At 34.1% G+C, this 20,613-nt stretch overlaps 1 protein-coding gene across 2 annotated transcripts in view; it reads left to right on the top strand.

Annotated features, from left to right (window-relative positions):
* Nucleotides 1-20,613, top strand: part of LOC144840374 (uncharacterized) — a 49,868-nt gene that overhangs the window by 12,631 nt on the left and 16,624 nt on the right. For both annotated transcript variants that reach the window (XM_078696170.1, XM_078696169.1), the window contains exons 17-49: nucleotides 8-253; nucleotides 1,115-1,357; nucleotides 1,789-2,049; nucleotides 2,484-2,726; nucleotides 3,073-3,315; nucleotides 3,417-3,659; nucleotides 3,822-4,064; nucleotides 4,381-4,623; nucleotides 4,863-5,117; nucleotides 5,461-5,697; nucleotides 6,125-6,370; nucleotides 6,567-6,812; nucleotides 7,010-7,252; nucleotides 7,669-7,908; nucleotides 8,039-8,281; nucleotides 9,056-9,310; nucleotides 9,671-9,925; nucleotides 10,873-11,115; nucleotides 11,298-11,543; nucleotides 11,918-12,166; nucleotides 12,458-12,697; nucleotides 13,071-13,313; nucleotides 13,621-13,866; nucleotides 14,445-14,696; nucleotides 14,970-15,215; nucleotides 15,940-16,086; nucleotides 16,375-16,479; nucleotides 16,849-17,091; nucleotides 17,547-17,789; nucleotides 18,131-18,373; nucleotides 18,844-19,095; nucleotides 19,414-19,656; nucleotides 20,287-20,529. In XM_078696170.1, the coding sequence (XP_078552296.1) occupies nucleotides 8-253; nucleotides 1,115-1,357; nucleotides 1,789-2,049; nucleotides 2,484-2,726; nucleotides 3,073-3,315; nucleotides 3,417-3,659; nucleotides 3,822-4,064; nucleotides 4,381-4,623; nucleotides 4,863-5,117; nucleotides 5,461-5,697; nucleotides 6,125-6,370; nucleotides 6,567-6,812; nucleotides 7,010-7,252; nucleotides 7,669-7,908; nucleotides 8,039-8,281; nucleotides 9,056-9,310; nucleotides 9,671-9,925; nucleotides 10,873-11,115; nucleotides 11,298-11,543; nucleotides 11,918-12,166; nucleotides 12,458-12,697; nucleotides 13,071-13,313; nucleotides 13,621-13,866; nucleotides 14,445-14,696; nucleotides 14,970-15,215; nucleotides 15,940-16,086; nucleotides 16,375-16,479; nucleotides 16,849-17,091; nucleotides 17,547-17,789; nucleotides 18,131-18,373; nucleotides 18,844-19,095; nucleotides 19,414-19,656; nucleotides 20,287-20,529 (7,869 nt within the window). The remainder of the gene's footprint in view (nucleotides 1-7; nucleotides 254-1,114; nucleotides 1,358-1,788; nucleotides 2,050-2,483; nucleotides 2,727-3,072; nucleotides 3,316-3,416; nucleotides 3,660-3,821; nucleotides 4,065-4,380; nucleotides 4,624-4,862; nucleotides 5,118-5,460; nucleotides 5,698-6,124; nucleotides 6,371-6,566; nucleotides 6,813-7,009; nucleotides 7,253-7,668; nucleotides 7,909-8,038; nucleotides 8,282-9,055; nucleotides 9,311-9,670; nucleotides 9,926-10,872; nucleotides 11,116-11,297; nucleotides 11,544-11,917; nucleotides 12,167-12,457; nucleotides 12,698-13,070; nucleotides 13,314-13,620; nucleotides 13,867-14,444; nucleotides 14,697-14,969; nucleotides 15,216-15,939; nucleotides 16,087-16,374; nucleotides 16,480-16,848; nucleotides 17,092-17,546; nucleotides 17,790-18,130; nucleotides 18,374-18,843; nucleotides 19,096-19,413; nucleotides 19,657-20,286; nucleotides 20,530-20,613) is intronic.

Raw genomic sequence — 20,613 nt, forward strand, 5'->3', positions numbered from 1 at the left:
GTTATAGATGATGTTATGCCGGATCTTACCTGTCCAAATGATACACTTATTATGCTTGGAAATGAAAGTTCAACCGCTTTTGTCAACTGGACGGAAGCTGAAGTATCTGACAATTCTGGCTTGGACGTATCACTTTCGTCTTCTCCAAAGATGAGTGGTGACGAGTTTGATATTGGAACATTCGTTATAACATATACAGCAATTGATTTTTATGGCAATGAGGCTATGTGTACATTTACAGTAACTGTTAGAGGTAAATATTGGAAAATACAATCTAATTAGTCTGTGTTAGTTACTCCTCTGTTAGACAACCCAGATGCCAGTTAGCCCTGATGCTAGTTAGCCAATTACAAAATCTAGAAGTTGATGAGTTGTAGATATCGGATCATGCATCGATAAGGTCAATCAACTTTCTTTAGCATGAGATAAAAATATTTTAATTTTTATGACGTCATCATGCCTAAAAATTTTAATTACGTGGGTCATTAATTTCATCTTTACAGTAAATTTTAATCTGTAATAGCTCGTAAGAATAAAATGTGATAATCACGATTAAAACGTTTTCTGGAAGCTATTGGATTGTAGATACGAATTCATGTAAACATTTTGCCAATCGGATGTTGTGACGTCATCATATGGCCAGTTGAATAAAAAAAGTCGTATTTTCATATTTTGCGTAATACTTCATCACATTTAAAAGGGTGCGCATCTATATTTTACGTATTCAAATTTGTTTTATGTTGTTCCTGAGATAATTTCCTTCAGAAATTGCTATTTAAGTGTTTCATTTTGATACCGTCGCCATGTTAAAAATTGGAATAAATGGCGGGTCCCGTAATTTCACCTATTCTACACTGTATGTAATATGTATACAGATTATACTGTTTGCATGTATATACTATATGACACCAAATTGACAGAATTCAGCACTAACAGCATATTATATTCTTCAGTTCTTGTCATAATGCCATAATCTTTATCTGTGTGCAATATTCCAACGTATGGCGTGCACGTGGCGTTTGTCGTGGTGCGGATAACTAACTCGTCAAAGTGACGAGTTTCATGTCTAGTTTGAGTTCTTATGTTTTATTTTCATGTATTTTTCTTTTATTAGATTTGGAATCGCCTTATTTTGAAAACTGTACTGAATCGTTTACTGTTGGAACAGATCCTGGATTAGCAACAGCGGTTGTGTCTTGGGTTGAACCTGTTGCCATGGATAACAATGGTGTAAACAGAACTGTACAGAATTATTACCCCAATCAGATTTACAATATTTCAACATTCACTGTTGTGTACGTTGCTTATGATGATTCCAATAACAATGCAACCTGTGAATTTGTCATTACAGTTGAAGGTGCGTCAATTTTAAAGATCTTGTCAATATGATTCTACTAACTAAATTTTGTTTACTCGTAAACATGTTTATGCAATTATTTAGAAAGCTTTTTTTTATTATTATATGCACTGTTTATTGCATCTAACTCATAAACTACATTGAAACAATTTTTTTTTCATTTAGTCACTGCAGTAACTGAAGTAGAAAAATGTTTAAAAGTATCTTTTTAACATGATGTTTATGGCATTTAATTTCAAGAAATAATTACTCTATATTACAATAAAAATAAAAAAAACTCCCAAACTACTTACTGAAGTCTATTTTACAACCATGAATTGCTAAAATGAAATATGTATACAATGACATTTTGATTTTTGTGTTTATTGCTAATTTGTTATGGCCATTACTGTATATACATTAGTTTTATCATTAGTTTGTTTCTCTTTCAGATCAGGAAAATCCTAATATTACATGTCCTGATAATATAACAGCACAAACACTTGCAGGGACTTCATCGGGCTTTCAAGATTGGACAGTACCTGTACCTACTGACAATGTAGAACTTCTGCCTACAAGTCCAGTAGCAAGTCCTGCCGTCACTCCTCCTGTAAATATACCCATTACTGGTAGTACACCATATGAGCAAACCTACACAGCTGAAGATACTGCAGGGAACACAGCTTCTTGTACATTCTATATCATAATTGAAGGTAAATATCATTACTACTAGGTTTTAACAAAGTGGCAAAAAACAACAAAAATAATAATACCAAAAAAAAAGATGTGAATTGTCAAAGGAAAAAATTTCAGGAGCTGGGGTGAATCCTGATTTTGGGTTTTATAATGAAGGGTTTTGTTTCCAAATTTACATAAGGTGATAGGAAAGGTTAGGTAGACTGCATAGCACATGGAATAGCAGTGGTAAATATGGATGTGGCACAACAGATACTTTTCCATCTTGCCAAGTTGTACATGTTTCATAAATACAAATGTGCACAGTATATTAAAGAAAAAAAATGATAATAAAAATTCACATAATTTTTATTCAGTTCATGTTGCTCAATAGCACTGAACAATTAAATTTTATGTATATTTAATAGATTTATGTTATATCGCCACTAACAGTTTCAAAATAATTTTACAGACAAGGAACCTCCTGTGATTAGTGGCTGTCCTCCTGATCAGAATCTGACAACGTCTTCTGGTGTGAACTACACTGCTGCCACCTGGACAGAACCCACAGTAGATGACAATACAGGAATAAGAAGCCTTGTCTCAACACACAGTAGTGGTAGTGATTTCTACATTGGTGAAACTTTGGTGACATACACAGCTGAAGATATATATGAAAATACTGCAACTTGTAATTTTACTGTAAACGTAACAGGTTAGCTCGTACAAAATAGATTTTTTCCAGTACACATCCCACAATTAAACATTTATTAAACATTATTGTTAAATACTACTTAAACATCAATTAAACACCAATTAAACACCAAAAATTGCAGCTTTATCGTCCTCAAAAAATTAAGACGACGGAATTTCATGCTAAGCGCCGTCCATCTTATTAAAGCTCATGCACAAATTAGTCATGAGAACCGTCCTGTGGCTTCCCGTCATGTTTCGTAAAGTCCCTTTTGTTTGTAGGTCGAGGTGATGACTGACGACACATTGGTCCTTGGTTGTCAGAAATCAAAAGCAACCGTTGAATGTACTATTCTTTAATATTCCAGATGATGAGCCACCAACATTCAATTGTCCAGCAAGTTTCAATGTCAACACATCTATGAATGCAAACTCTACAAATGTTACGTGGCAGTATCCAACATTTATGGATAATTCCTACGAAATGGTTACTGTAACAGAAAGTCATACCATTCCAACCGTTTTCGAAATTGGAGTACATGAAGTAACTTATTTATTTGAAGATATATACTCAAATGAAGACTCTTGCTCCTTCAATATAACTATTAATGGTAGGTACAGGTCACAAAATTGTTCTTATAGTTGATGTGTGTATAAAAATATGGTTGAACAAATTTAATTTGTGAAATATAATGTATCATACTGTTTTTAGATTTTGAAGACCCAGAAGTAATTTTCTGCCCAGACGATATACACGATAACACTGAACCTGGTCTACCCTATGCAAACATCACATGGTCGCCACCTGTTGCTGAAGACAACAGTGGTTTCTTTACAACAGTTCAAACAGCAACGTCAGGTGATGGATTTGGTATTGGATTTGAAACTGTTACTTTTACATTTACTGATGCAAATATGAATATGAATGAATGCATGTTCATTGTCAACATTACAGGTATGTATTCTTTTTCTGTATTATTTCTATATAAACCTATGACCTCCCAATGGGCTGAAGATTTTGGCTTTTTTGCTTAATTGAAAAACTGTTCTTTATAATAATAATAAACAAATAATTGCAATAAACTCACAGTGAAAAATGTTTTTTTAAAACATTAAGATATCGAAAATCCAGTTATAAACTGTCCAGAGGATTTAACGGTTGGTGCTGATGCAGGACAACTAGACACGTCTGTTACATGGAGTTCACCAACTACCACTGATAACAGTAATGGAGATGTTGATCTAGCTGTAGACTATATGAATGGAAGCACCTTTTCAATTGGTACCACAGTTGTCTCTTATCAAGCAACTGATCCAAGTGGTAACATGGATAACTGTACATTTAACATAACCGTTGAAGGTATGTCAATAGACCAATATACTGTACATTTCTTTCAGACCAGCAGTGGAAGGAATGCTAAATAGGCCTGACTATGGACTTGAAACTTGCTTGAGTTTTGCATCAAAGCCAACAGTCTATTTCATAAGATCCCTACCTGTACAAATGCTATTATAACAACAACAGTACATGAAACTTATAAAGTTTAATTTTGGCTTAGTTCTCTGTAAATGAAAATAAACTTCATAACTTTTGTAACTTATTGTAAAAATGTGTGGTAAAGTTGACAACTGAAATGAAATAAATTGTTTGATGATGATTTAAACTGAATTAATAGATATTGAGGCCCCAATTGTGAGTGATTGTCCTGAAGATTTCACATTGCCAACAGACGACGGCGAACCAGATCGAGTAACCTACTGGACAGAACCAACAGCAACGGATAACTCAGGAATGGTTTTTGTCTCTCAGTCACACACAAATGGCTCAACATTTGTTCTGGATAACACTACAGTTACATATAATTTCACAGACTCTTCGGAAAATTTAGCCTCATGTGAATTCATAGTTACAATTATTGGTAAGTATAGTATAAGGACCCTGACACCAATTGGTTGGGTTCAATTACAGTGTAAAATGTATAACTAACAATACAAATGAATTAATTATCAAAGTTTTAATAGCAATCAAAAAACATGTACAAAATCCATCTTGTATATTAAATACATATTTATTCATTTATATACTGTATATCTGTACCTTATTAAATACTGAAAACCATTCCAGATATACCAATGTACAGTACTTATTTATTCATAGATATTGAAGCTCCAGTACCTACTAGCTGTCCAAGTAATAGCACCTACAGTACGGATATGGGAGTGAGTACAAAGAGTAATGTCGCATGGACGCCACCAGCATTCAATGATAACGTACCTGGGATATTTCCTGATTCAGGAAATAATATTTTTCCTAATACATATACATTTCAACTCGGAACTACAGAGGTGGAGTATTACGCTACAGATGCAGCAATGAACACTGGATATTGCACATTTTTTATAACAGTTATTGGTAAGGAAACATTTTTCAGACTTTTGAATTGATACCTTTGTGTACATTTACTTTGTGATATGAAACTGCTAACCATTATTGGTTATGGCCTTAATTCATTCATTATATAGAGATTTGCATATCATTTGAATATCATTTCAATAAGCTTTTGAATAACCTCTATAAAACCTTTATTTCATTATGTACAATTCTATTCATTAATTCATTGAATAGGATTGATTTTTATTTATGTTCATAGGCAGATTCAAAAGGGGTCAGATCAATAGCCTTTATTCATCACTGATTTTTCTATTAGGAATAATGCATCTTTAATATTTATGCTAAATAAATTTGTTTTATTAAGATACTGAGGATCCTGTTGTTACTTGCCCAAGTAATATAACCGCCAACTCAACTGAGGGCGCCGCAACAGCTATAGTAAACTACACAGCAACTGCAACGGACAATGTTAATGTAACTTCTCAAAGTTTTGACATTCCTTCTGGTTCAATGTTCAATTTTGGTGATACTGCTGTCACTTTTACTGCGTCTGATGCAGCTGGGAATGAGGCTAATTGCACATTTTTTGTCACAATTGAAGGTAAAGCAATATTTTTTTAACACAAAACTGTTTTTTAATGTTAATCAAATATTTCTATTACATGGAATCATGAAAATTTTCTCAAATCCATGCCGATGATGGACAAATACAACAAGGTAAACATTTTGAAGGATAATAGGACTCAAGGTACTTATCTGAGGATATGTGTCCAGAACCATAAACCAAGTATGTCAATGTTGTGCCAATGTTATGGTTATGTTGAAGCTCAAATCCAGTAAAAATGGAAACAAAAATAAAGTGTTGCTCTATCTTTCCTTGCATGTAAAAGTGCACTTGAATAGAATAATCTTGGGGCTGACATTCATTTGTCCACAATCATAAACTTAATTAGCACTTTTTTATATATTTGAATTTAATTGAAGCATAGATAACTTAACACTACTTCTTATACATTTTTTTTTTTTAGATCTTGAACCTCCAGAGTTTACAAATTGTCCAGGTGAATTAAACGGAACTACTGATGCCACGGTTAATTACACAACTATAACATGGGACATGCTAGTAGCAACAGACAACTCGTTAGTTACACCCACAATTGCTAGTTCACACAATCCAAATGATGAATTCTACATTGGAACTGTTACAGTGACAGCCACAGCTACAGATGTAGCTGGCAATGAAGCAACCTGTACTTTTGATGTATTGGTTATAGGTAGGCAAACTCCCCTTTAAAACCAGAAATATTGCAATTATATTACCAATAATGTAGATAAAAGACTGTAAATCATGCACAATAGACCATAAGATGAGGAGTGGTTGGTTAACAAGCACATGCCAACCTGGCGCCGTTACACATTAACTTTACAATCCCCATTTTGTTATTACTACTAATGATATGTTTGATATAGATGATGAAGTTCCAAGTATTATGAACTGTCCAGCTGACATAACACAAATGGCAGATATGGGAACAAATACCAGTAACGTCAACTGGACAGAACCGACAGCCACTGACAATTCATATGAAGAACCAATGATGATGTCATCTCATTCACCAAACGATGTCTTTGAATTTGGGATGACGACAGTGGAATATAACTTTACTGATGGATCTGGAAATCTCGCCCAATGCATATTTACCGTAACAATTTCAGGTACTGATAGATTGATATTACTTTCATTGAATGAATGTTTGAGAGATTGGAGTATAAAAAATTACAACCCTGACACTAGGTTAGGATTGAACCCTGGACATTGGGATTTGTAGGCAAGCACATTAACCACCAAGCTACTGCTCCACTAAAATGGGTGTTAATTGCCCGGTTCATAAGAAATAACATTATTATTTTAGATGATGAACCACCAGAGTTCCAAAATTGCCCTACTGATATTGAAGACACTACTGATTTTGATGAGAACACTTCTGAGCAAAGCTGGACTGCTCCTACAGCAACTGACAATAATGGTGTACCAGACGTTAACGCATCTCATACCTCTCCGTTCATGTTTGCCATTGGGGTTACCAATGTCACATATTTGGCTACTGATAATTCTGGAAACACAGCTGAGTGTTATTTTCTTGTCAACATTACAGGTAAGTTGTAACCTACAGTATGCACTATATATGATTATGTCATTTAATGATATTGAATTTCAAATCCATTCAATTTATTTTAAAATGGGGAAGTGGTGTATAGTACAAAATAACATTCAAACGGAAGTTTGAGGCTAGAAAAGGCTATGTTTTACCTATTATTAGCTTAGGCATTCCATATTTGTGTCGAGACTAATCTGACAAGTGACGTCTATACAATTTTAGACTAAATTTACATATAGTAGTAGGCCTAGGAAAGTCAATACTCAATGTCAAGTATGATAGTGAAAATCAAGGTAACATTTGTGGTGGGCAAGTTATGGGTATTAAGGGTAGAGATTTTTAAGTATAGAGGTATACTCAAATACATTATTATTTTCTTAATGATAACTAACTCACTTTCTTCACATTTTAAGATCAACAGAATCCAAATGTAACATGTCCTACAATCTCATCAATGGACACAGCTACTGGTGATGCCACAGTCTCTGTTATGTGGGCTACTCCAACAAACAGTGATAATGATGGAGTAGCTGATGTCACATCCTCCCCTTCATCTGGAACTGCTTTCGAAATCGGCGACACAAATGTTACGGTAACAGTGACTGACAACTCTGGCAACATTGAAATGTGTACCTTCACTGTGACTATAACTGGTATGTTATTCTCAGTATTCTCATGATTGTGTCTTAAAATCATAAAGAAAACTTTAAAATCTGAATTACCTGTATGTGTTTAAACTAATTTCAAAACATAACCTAGAAATTGTTTGTATCAAATTTTCAGATCCAGAATATCCAGTAATTGATGGCTGTCCTGATAATATAACACAAACAACGGAATCAAATCAAAATTATACTTCAGTAACATGGATGGAACCCACAGCAACTGATAACGATGGTACGCCAACGCAGGCAAATAATTTCAGTCCTGGAGATGATTTTGAAATTGGAGAGCACACAGTTGTCTACACATTTACTGACCCATCTGGAAATGAGGCTACATGCGTGTTTTATATCAATATCACAGGTATTGTATTGTTTGCTTTGATTGTTGAATTGACTTGATTACCGATTAATTTGAGATTTATATTAATTGTTTGTGTTGTTTTTCATGTTATATGAATTACTCTAAATTGTATTTGTGGGACTGAATTATAAACAGCTCATAAAGTGATGCCAATATAATGCTGATTATTTATTTTATTTTATTCAATCAAAACCAACAGTGATAAGTACCGCCACTAACAGGTTTGAAACATAAAACAATACAACATAAAAAACGGTTAACAATAAAATACAGATAAAAATATATATAATGTATAAACATATATCAACATGCCATAAACAATTTCAATTTAAAATGTATATTAATCAAACAGGTTATGCAGGCTGTTCAAGAAGTGAACACATAATCTTCCTCTTAAAATAACCATTTTGTTTACAGTATAGCAACACAACTTCAACTCGTACCTGAATGCTACTGTATAAAGCTCTGTCTACACTATCAAACTTTATGTGACAACAAAATGTGATGTGGCCATATATGGACATGATGATGTCATATCATTACCATAATCACTACACTATATATGTGCACATTGTTTGTCAAACTAGTTTGATAGTGTAGACAGAGCTTTAAAGAAGAAGAAATTCTACTGTCAATAATTCTAAAATGTATTTGCTGGAATGCAAATGGTATATTACAAAAATGCTTTCTTTGTCTCATCATCAATAAATATCTAAATATTGTGATGGTCTTTGTGATAATTAATGAAATAAATTATGTACATTTATTTTGCAGATGATGAACCACCTGTGACAATGGACTGTCCTGCTGACATCACAAACACTACTGATGATATGGACGACATGGCAAATAGTATCACATGGACGCCACCAACCTACACTGATAATTCTAACCAACCAGTGACTGTGGTGATATCAGGAAGTAGTGACCCACCAGCTTCCTTTCCCATTGGAATAACTAATGTTACGTATACAGCGACGGATGAATCTGGAAATGTTGATGTATGCACATTCCAAGTGGAGATTACTGGTAAGAGCTCTAACAATACCTTAAGCTTGAGTTCTTACAAGTTAATTCCACAATTACCTTTAATAAGCCTTCATTAATTTTCAAATATCAAACAATATTTCAAGACTTTATTTCTTTATAAGGTAGAACCCTTCCTTTGGAACACCCCTATTCAGGGGACACCTCTAGTAAAGAGACACTTTCCAGTTAAATGAATATAGAGCAATATATGTTTAAACACTATTGTTAACAACTATTCAGGGGATAATTTATTGGGTCCTAGAGGTGTTCCTTTCATAGAGGTTCTATTGTAATAGCATTAATATATTGTACACATGTCAAGAGAAAAGTCAATAATTTATTATTTATTCGATCTATCAGATGATGAACCTCCAGTTATAGATACACCATGTCCTGATGACATCACCAACACTACCGATCACTATGGCTCCATGCCTCGCGTTTTGTGGACGCCACCAACTGCAACGGACAACTCTGGTATAGTAGTAACAACATCCACTAATATGCCGAATGACACGTTCCCAGTTGGATACGGTATTTCAACAACTGTTACATATACCTTTACCGATCCGAGTGACAACTTTATTGATTGTTCCTTTGTTGTCACAATTGAAGGTGAGTCAGTCAGTGATTCTAAATTCTGTAGATGATACAGTAATTTTGTATTGGATGCAGTAATTCTGTAGTCGAGACAGTAATTTTGTATTGGATGCAGTAATTCTGTAGTCGAGACAGTAATTCTGTAGTTAATACAGTAATTCTGAAGTTTATACAGTAATTCTGTAGTCGAGACAGTAATTCTGTATTGGATGCAGTACTTTTTTATTGAATGCAGTAATTAGGTAGTTGATACAGCAATTTTGTATTGGATGCAGTAATTCTGTAGTTGATACAGTAATTCTGTATTGGATGCCGTAATTCTGTAGTTGATACAGTAATTCTGTATTGGATGCCGTAATTCTGTAGTTGATACAGTAATTCTGTATTAGATGCAGTAATTCTGTATTAGATGCAATAGTTATGTAGTTGATACAGTAATTCTGTAGTTGATACAGTAATTCTGTAGTTGATACAGTAATTCTGTATTGGATGCAGTAATTCTGTATTTGGTGCAGTAATTATGTAGTTGATACAGTAATTCTGTAGTTGATACAGTAATTCTGTAGTTGATGCAGTAATTCTGTAGTTGATACAGTAATTCTGTATTAGGTGCAGTACTTTTGTAGTTGATGCAGTAATTCTGTATTGGATGCAGTAATTGTGTAGTTGATACAGTAATTCTGTAGTTGATGCAGTAATTCTGTATTGGATGCAATCGGGGCCAGCATGAGGCGGACGAGGTGCTCACCTCATCTGAAATTTTCAATTTTCACCACCCACCCCAATTCCCCTCCACACATATTTTATATTAATAATTATATTTAAAGCATCTTTGCCTCATCTGTTTTTAACCTCTCACTTGGCAATATTCCACATGACGTAACGTCTTATTGAAAGACATTTCTTTACTTTGGAAAATTTAAAAACTGCTTTTTATTTATTATTTTTATTATTATTTACAGACAATATTCCACCAGAGTTAGAGAACCTACCAGTAGATTTTTCAGTGAACACATCTCTTGGAGAAAATTACACAAATCCAACATGGACGCCACCAACAGCTACAGATAATTCAGACGTTGCGTTCGTAGCGTCAACCATCCAGCCTGGAGAGCAACAAGAAATTGGAGAACAAGAAGTGTGCTATGTAGCAATTGATCTATCAAACAATGCAGTTCGAGAATGCTTTACTATTACAGTTGAAGGTATAAATGACTTTGATATAATAGATATCGACTGAATCTAGCTTTAACTTATTAAAAAAGAAATGTTGTCACCTATACAACTTGGCAAATTAGTAATTCTTCTTTGAAAATACTTAAATAAGGAGTACAAAAATTAACTGCCTGCATAAATTTAAATTATAAAATATTGTGTACTTTTACAGATAATGAGGACCCTGTTATATCCAACTATGAAATGAGTGCTGTGATTGCATTCGCTGATCCTGCAAACAGTGTAGTTGTTGATTGGCTAATTCCTGAAGCAGATGATAATTCAAACCAACCAGTGACAGTTATTTGCAATTTGGAATCTGGAACAGCTTTAGAAATCGGCAATTATACTATTACTTGTAATTCAACTGATCCATACAACAACACAGCCTATATTTCATTTGAAGTCTTTGTTTTCCGTAAGTTTAGTAACGTAAAGCTCTGTCTACACTATCAAACTTTATGTGACAACAAAATTTGATGTGCCCATATATGGACATGATGATGTCATATCACTACCATATATGGGCATATCACTACCATATGTGGACACATCACACTTTTTTATCAAACTATAATCTCCTTTCATTCATATCTGTGTGTTTTTAAGTGACCTACCCTCTACCCTCTTTATATTTAAACTTCTGCAACTGCAATAAACACCATTACTAACAATGTGAATAATATATAAAATATGCTATAAATAATATGTTTATTGTATCTCATATAATTTTATGCCATATATGGTATTTTTATATACATTTTTAATACAATTTCTATTTGTTCCTAACAGCGACGGACACCGAGCCACCAGTTCTTACCTGTCCCGATTCATTTAACATTTCTACCGATATGGGCGTGGCAACCGTGTCTCCTGTTACGTGGGATCCTATTATTGTAACCGATAACTACGGCGTCCACAATTTAAGTGGGTCACTTGTAAATGGTTCAAGTTTGAATCTTGGGGAGACACTGGTCACGTATATTGCATTTGATGTATCAGGCCTGCAGGGAGAATGCAATTTTACAATTACGGTTATAGGTAAGGCTTAATGATCTATTATTATTGTTATTGTTTATATTTATTCATTTTGTTTCATAACAATTAAACATAGTGTATAATACTAGTAGTATATAGATACTTATAATGTTTTTAAAGAATACGATACAATTTATAGGAACAATGGAAGAGTAAGACGTTTATTTAATTTTTTTAATTTAACAAAATTTGTAATAAAAAGCTACAGTGCAATTAATTGTAATAAAGACAATAATACAACATTTGTTTTCAGTAAATATTTAAAATCGTTTTTGTTTTTTTTTTCACGTTTAGATGATGAAGATCCAGTAATCACAAATTGTCCATCCGATGAAATGGAAAATACTGATAGCGGTAAAAACTACTCAACAATATCAATCAGCATGCCAACCTACACAGATAACTCTGGATCAGCTACCATCTCAAAGACACCTGATACGGACGAGTTTGATATTGGCTCAACAACGGTTACCTTTACTGTTACAGATAACGCTGGGAATTCAGTGCAGTGCCAGTTAACTGTTACTGTACAAGGTAGGTTTCTGAGACATATAGACACTGCTGCAGCAAGTCATTCTAAAGCTCTGTTCACACTATCAAACTTTATGTGACAACAAAATGTGATGCGCCCATATATGGACATGATGATGTCATATCACTACCATATTTGAGCATATCACTACCATATTTGGGCACATCACACTTTTTTGTCGAACTAGTGTGATGGTGTAGACAGAGCTTGTCTTCTTCACCTGACCAATAATATATGGACAATCTATCAATAATTTATACCTAACCAAGGTTATACTACTTTACTGACACCTTCAATTAAACTATTTGTTTTTCATGCATCCATGAAGTGATTTGATTTGACCAATACAGTATTTATTAACATATAAATTTTCAGACATGGAGCCTCCCACTATAACATATTGTCCAGGCGACATTCAAGAAGATAATATAGCAGGAACGGACTACGCCAATGTGACGTGGACATCACCGACTGCTACCGATAATGACGCAATCGTAAACACTTACATGAGTGCTGAGCCGATTTATCAGTTCACAGTCGGTGAAACGCTTGTGAATGCCACCTGGGTCGATGCTTCAGGGAACGTGGCAACCTGTACTTTTGACGTAGATGTACGAGGTAAGCAAACACACCAAGTATGAGTTTACCGCTGTTTTGAGATTTGAGAAAACTATACCTCATAGGGCTGTGAAAAACTGCTATTCTTAAATGTTAAAGTTTCTAGTGCTCAAATCTAATTTTAACAACTACAATCCCTGCCAAAAAAAACCTCTGAAAAATGTTAATAGGTGAAATATTGCATGGTTTCCATTACATTTGTCCATTACATAATCATCAAATTTTGTATTGGGAATAAAAATACCCAAAAAATGTTGAAAAAATGCTACTATTTTAAAAACCATATTTTTTTCTGTTTGTATATTAGATGTTGAGGCACCAGAATACACTAACTGCCCTACAACTCAAATCCAACAAGAAACGCCAATTGGCTCAAATGTTTCGGCAGTGAATTGGACTTCTCCGTCGGTTACCGACAACGTGGCAGTGGTTGTTGATACGAATGATTATGATCCGGGAGATGTGTTTGAGTTGGGTGTTACCACGGTAACATATCACGCCGAGGACGCTGCTGGCAATATCAAGGAATGCGTGTTCACCGTATTAGTAATTGGTAGGTTTTTTCAAATGTGGTTTTCAACTGTAAAAAGAAATTGGCGAATTAGTAATTAAAATATTCTCTCCATTCAACGAATACAAAACATTCATTATTTGTTTTATAACACACCTACTTTAATTCAAGTTATCCATCGTAAATCATTGACGAATGCTAGGCCGGAAGCTAGGCCGGGAAGCTAGGCCATTAACAAAGGTAGTATTCTAACTTCAGACGCGGAGTAGAACAGTTAAGAAAGTTAAGAAGTTGATTTCCGAACGCAATCAACGTCAGATGGCAAAAATTCTTCTTCTTCTTTATTGTATCAAACAAAAATTTCAATACAAAATTCTCAAAGTGTTTACAAAAAGCTGAACGTGCATTAGAGCCAGTTCACCATTAAATATCACTTTTCCATGAGATAGGGCTAATTCTAAATTATGCCTAATTGACCAATCAAATTGCATGAATACAATTAGCTGTGTTATAATAACGTATAGTGTTTTACAGATAACATATAATATATTGTTTTCTACTAAAAAAACATAAGGCATTTTGAGAAAAAAAAAATCTTGTCTTTTATTTTTTATTATCAGATACTGAAGATCCAGAGTTTAGTACATGTTCTACTCTCCAACCGAGTATCACAAACACAACATTGCCTGGTAATGCATCTGGCGTAATGTACTGGGACATTCCCATGGCAACAGACAATGACGGAGTGAACGTGGTTACAGCATCGCATGAGCCTGGTGATCTGTTTCCTTTTGGGTCTACTACTGTCTTGTACGAGGCTACAGACAACAGTGGAAACAAAGGAACCTGCTCATTCCAAGTCCAAATCACAGGTGTGACATTTAAATATTCTTACTTAACTGTATTCTTAAATATTAAGTTGGACATTTTTTTAATTTTTTATTTCATATGCATCCAACAACAAGCACAAACTCGCCAATTACAGGATGGATAAATTATTTTATAATTTATCGTGCTTATAAAGTCTCATTTGAGGCTTAGGGAGTTATTATTATATTATTAGACAAATTATTATGTAAGTTTTGGTTTATATTACATCATTTTTGTTTTTTTGTGAAATACTTTTATTTTGAATTGAATTATAGATAACGAAGATCCAGTTTTGGTGAATTGTCCAAATGATACAACTGCTTCACCAGCTATGGGTTCAAACTCTGTCACTGTTCCATGGGATGAACCACAAGCAACAGACAATGTTGCTACAAATCTAGTCATTATATCATCGGATTCTCCAAATACAAACTTCTCAATCGGTAACCACTTTGTAACGTATACAGTATCTGACCAAAGTGGAAATCACGACACATGCAGTTTTGTTATCACCGTAGAAGGTTAGTTGCAAACGTAGTAGTATGTCATGAAACAGGCCCATGTTGTCGAGTTGTCAGGGGTTACAAGGGCACTGTTAATCATAACCATAAAATCGACAGGTTCAGGGCCTCTCCTCAACCAGAGTTCTGCTGGTAAAGTCATGATAAATAAGGCCTTAAAACTGGAGGTCCAATGTAATAATAATAATAGATAGATTTATATAGCGAGCGCAAATAAACGATATGTCTATGCGCACGCTCCACAATAAAGAGAAAGAGTGGAAACCAAAAGGAAGAGAACAAAAAGACAAAAACACCAAGCTAGCACCCAAACCGGAGTATGGCGATACACCATCACCGCTAACTGGGGATCAGTGTGTAAGTACCCCAGTTAGCATCGGTTAAGTCTTGATCTTTTTAGGGATCCAATGTACACCTTAACATAGACCATCATTAGGAATAGTAGGTAGTTACCCCAGTGTACTGGTCCATCTCAGCCCCTGTTTTTGGTGGTAGGCCCTCTGCACTGTGCTTGTCGTGAAGGGTGTGTGGAAAACCTCAATTGAAGATGAATAAAGATGAAGATAATGAATAGACAATTATTTTGACCACTATAGTAAAGCTATGTTGCTTCATAGAAAATGTATTAAATGTTAAATCAAGTCAGATTTTAGAAATAATTAGAGAACATTTTTTTTTTAAATTATTTGTTTGAGTTTACATTGCAATTTCATTTTCGCTATAGATACAACACCGCCTGAGTTTTCTAACTGTCCAGCAAACATTACACAGGCAACAGAATCTGGTGAAAATTACGCCATTGTTGACTGGCCTGAACCAACAGCAACGGATAACACTGCAACGCTGTTCATTTCCAACACCTTTTCTCCAAGTAAGACTTTATAGATATTATTTGTAGTCCATTTCGTGAGATCCCTACCTGTATAGACTCTACTTATGCCATTATTCCCAATATGAACACCCTCGAAAGGAAAATGGAATAGCCCATCATCGTCCTCATATTCCTTTCGCTTTCCATGGAAAGCGGATGTGTGACCTTATAGACTTCATAGATATTATTTGTAATTTCTATTGATGTAATTGATTGGTAGCAATTTTATATAATGTATTGACATTTTGTATTCATTTTTGTAATTATTAATTTATTATTTTTTTTTAGTGGACAGTTTTCCATATTTTTATGGTAGCCAATTGGAGGTGCGCTATCAAGTCACAGATCTTAGTGGGAACTCGGATACTTGTATCTTTTATGTCACCGTTACAGGTACGTATGACTCACAGTTATATCAAGTTTCAAGTTTCAAGTTTCAAGTTTATTGTTTCACACAATATAATACAATATGAACAGAAACATAAATTAATAAATAATAATATATATATATACTCTTCTACAATAGCTTTATTATCCAAAGTATTATATGAAGTTTTCTACATTTCACAGTATAGTGTATCTTGTTCTTCCAAATTGGAGTTCTGTTAATTTTCATTTCAATTTATTTTGTATCTCATATTATAAAAAAAGCATACATTTTAAACATTAAAACACATGAAAAATAAAAACAAAATAAGGCTGGATTTATGAATCAAAATGGATGCACCGGATATTTCTGTAAATTGTATTTTGTATTAACAGACGAAGAAGCTCCAGTGTTTGATAGCTGTTTAGCAAACCAAACCGTTGATGCTTCGGAAACAGCGCCGTCAGCGGTTGTAATTTGGGAAACCCCGGATGTTACGGACAACGTCATGTTACTACCAGTCAGTACATTACCGGTTTCAGGAACGACCTTTGCCATTGGTAGCACTGAAGTAGTTGTAACAGCTTCTGATTTCGCAGGGAATTCAGCAACTTGTAAATTTTATGTAAATGTTAATGGTAAGTTATTTACCTATTTTATGATTATGTTTCTATCTTTGATGTAAATTGAAGGAAATAAATGTTTATTTTGATTTGATTTACAATATGTGATGTCAGTTTGTGCATTGGCACCTTTTAATATGGTTTTAGAATAAGAGTTTTGAATAGTGAAAATGATCTTGAGGTGTACTACGAATTATCTGTTACGATCTTCAAATCTCTTCACTAAATTGGAGAGAAAATCATATTTTTGTGTGATTTTCCGTGTTGTATTGTTTGTTGTATATGGAATTTTTATTCTGAAATAAAGTTATCAATATTATAATGTTTTAACATTAATAAATCATATGGCTGAATGCAAGCATTAGTAAAATTGTCAGATATTACATATAAAATATATTATTTAATGATTTTTTGTTGACTTTTTTTTTTCTCATAACTAATAATATATTAATAAATAATTTTCATTTTAGACAACACTCCACCCTATTATGATCCATGCCCAGGGCCAATAGCATTTAACACAGATCTTGGGATGTCTACCGCAACAGCAACGTGGACAAACCTGGTTGTGGTTGATAACGTGGGGGTTGACGTAACATACAGTAGCCACAATACAGGGGTAAAGTTACCACCAGGTGTACATACAGTTTACAACAATGCATCAGACGTGGCTGGAAATTCTGTTGAATGTTCATTCGATATTACAGTTACGGGTAATTATTTTTATTACCTCATATTTTACTTATTTTTGGCAGAGCCATTTTTATTTACTTAGAGATTTTCTTTTGTTTATCATATACATATTTATTTTAACAGTTTCGCTTTAAAGGCCAATTTACACAAACTAGCGGCAACAGTAAGCAGAAAACCAAATATATAGGATGTATATTATTTCTTATGACCATTTACATGAGACAGAAGGTTAAGCAAAAACCCGCTCAGGAAAGATACAGATTCTACTTATGACACGCACACAGTATACCGCTTACTGTTACTGCTCGTCTGAGTAAATTGGCCTAATCAAGTTTATTTACATTTATAATCATTTGTTTAGATAATGAGGATCCTGTGTTTGTCACTTGTCCCGAAACTTTTAAAGTGATTGCGTCAGCTAGCATGACGATGACCCCTGTGGCCTGGACCATCTCGCCAGCAACAGACAATGTTGGTGTAGTTTCTACAACAAATACGCATACGTCTGGTGACAGTTTCGAAGTAGGAACGTACGTTATCTCATACAGTGCAACGGACGCTGCTAATAACACAAAAACGTGCGAGTTTACATTAGTAGTACAAGGTATAGTGTTGCATAAAACTTGTTATAACTAAAACAATAGATGTGTGTTTGATTTTTTTATAGAGTTTGCAGTTCAATTGTGAATTTGTCCATCTTCACATTTATAATTTGTGTTTGTGTTACATTATTATGACCCTAATAAAAGAACAATCTTAAAATTTGCTTAAAAATTAAATTGCTAATCCACAATCTTTAATTTTTATTTTTTTCATTTTTGAGTGATAATACATCACTAAAGCCTTGTCTACACTATCAAACTTTATGTGACAACAAAATGTGATGTGCCCATAATGGACATGATGATCACTACCATCTTTGGGCATGTCACTATCATATTTGGGTACATCACACTTTTTTTGTCAAACTAGTTTGATAGTGTAGACAGAGCTTAAGAGTATACTGTATAGTTCCTTGTCTCTTGTAGATTAATTAAATCAAATTCATTAACTCAATCTGTTTTAACTCCATAGATTCTAGCGCACCCACGTTTGAAAACTGTTCAAGCTCAATGAACCTTGACACGGATGAAAACATGGACGGAACCAACGTAGATTGGGCAACTCCGATTGCTTACGATAACTCTGGCAACGTTGTTTCAACCTCAATGACTCCAGAAATTGTGTCAGGATCATATTTGACATTTGGAATTTATAACATCAACTATACAGCTGTGGACGCGGCAGGAAATATCGGATACTGTTTGTTCACTATCTATGTTAATGGTATGAGTTGTATAATATTATTATTCCTTGATCTTTTTTATTATGACTTTTATTTTCATACTTGTTGCAAAACAAAATTGCGAGTTGATTATAAAAATGTAAAAAATTGATATAAAATCCGGGGTTCAATCCTGACCTAGTGCCAAGGTTGTAACTCACAACTCTTTCAACTCCACTCGCTAAGTCTCAAATGAGACTTAGTTTATAAGCATGATCAATTATAAAATAGTTTATCCATCCTGTAACTGGCGAGTTAATCACTGTTGGATGCGTTTGAAATAAAATAAGTTTTTAAAGGAATTTTTCACATTTTCTCAGACAATGAAGACCCTCAACTTGACAATTGTCCAACTGATGTAACCACTTTACCCGATTCTGGAACGACTAACGCCGTTATAAACTTTGAACGACCAAACGCCACAGATAACTCGGGTTATGTATCGGAGTCGGGATCACATCAACCAGATGCAGTGTTTCCAGCAGGCACTACTACAGTTACATACACTTTTACTGACCAGACCGGAAATGCTGTCTCTTGTGTATTTTCAGTCACTGTTGAAGGTGTGTAGAATTTAGATCCCTGTTTAGGAGACATCTAGACTTAAGGCCCATTTACACTAGGATGATAATGATCGACAATAAATAGACTTTAAAAACGATTTTATTGTTTTTATTGATCATGACATCATTTGATTGGATTTTTACAAATATTATTTTTATCAAAGATGGCATAAATGATTATCCTATAATTCTAGAACGAAAACTTTTTCTGATTTCGTTTGTTTTATGAGAAGAAAAATGTGTGTTTATCTATTTATTTATTTATTTTTAATGTAAATGGGCCTTAAGGGATACCTTCCTAGTGGAGTCAATCAAAAATTCAGGGGAGACTGTCTTGGGTCCGAAAATGTCTGTTTTATAGGGTTCTACTGTATTGTTCAGTAATATGTTGATATATTTAAAATGTGACGGAGTACATAAGCCACGATATGGTGTTCAGATCAACTAGTACACTGTGATAACCCTACTCCTTCAAAAAATGCACTGGTTTTACATCTGACATTGTTTTCCTTAATCTACCACTGAACTATGGTCGAAGGTAGATTGTTTTTGCCGGTGCCCTTACCTTACAACTCAACCACATGACTGGAATTAAAAATGATTCTTATTTTATTCATTTAATTTATTTAGATAATGAGGCTCCGGAGATAACAAATTGTCCAGCAAGTATTACAAACAATACCGATCCTGGTGAACCAGACAAACAAATAAGCTGGGTGGAACCAACTATCACGGATAACGCTGGTGAACCTTTGCTAGAGAGGTCACATATCCCTGACACTGTTTTCACAATTGGCTCAACTACTGTCAATTATACAGCTACAGATTCTTTTGGAAACAAGCAGATTTGTTCATTCATTGTCACCATTATAGGTAAACCAAATGTGTTTGTTTTTTCTAAATCTCTGTCTACACTATCAAACTAGTTTAACAGCATAATTATGAATAAATAATATT

This window comes from Antedon bifida, chromosome 4 (assembly GCF_963402885.1).
Source record: "Antedon bifida chromosome 4, ecAntBifi1.1, whole genome shotgun sequence".
NCBI lineage: Eukaryota > Metazoa > Echinodermata > Crinoidea > Comatulida > Antedonidae > Antedon > Antedon bifida.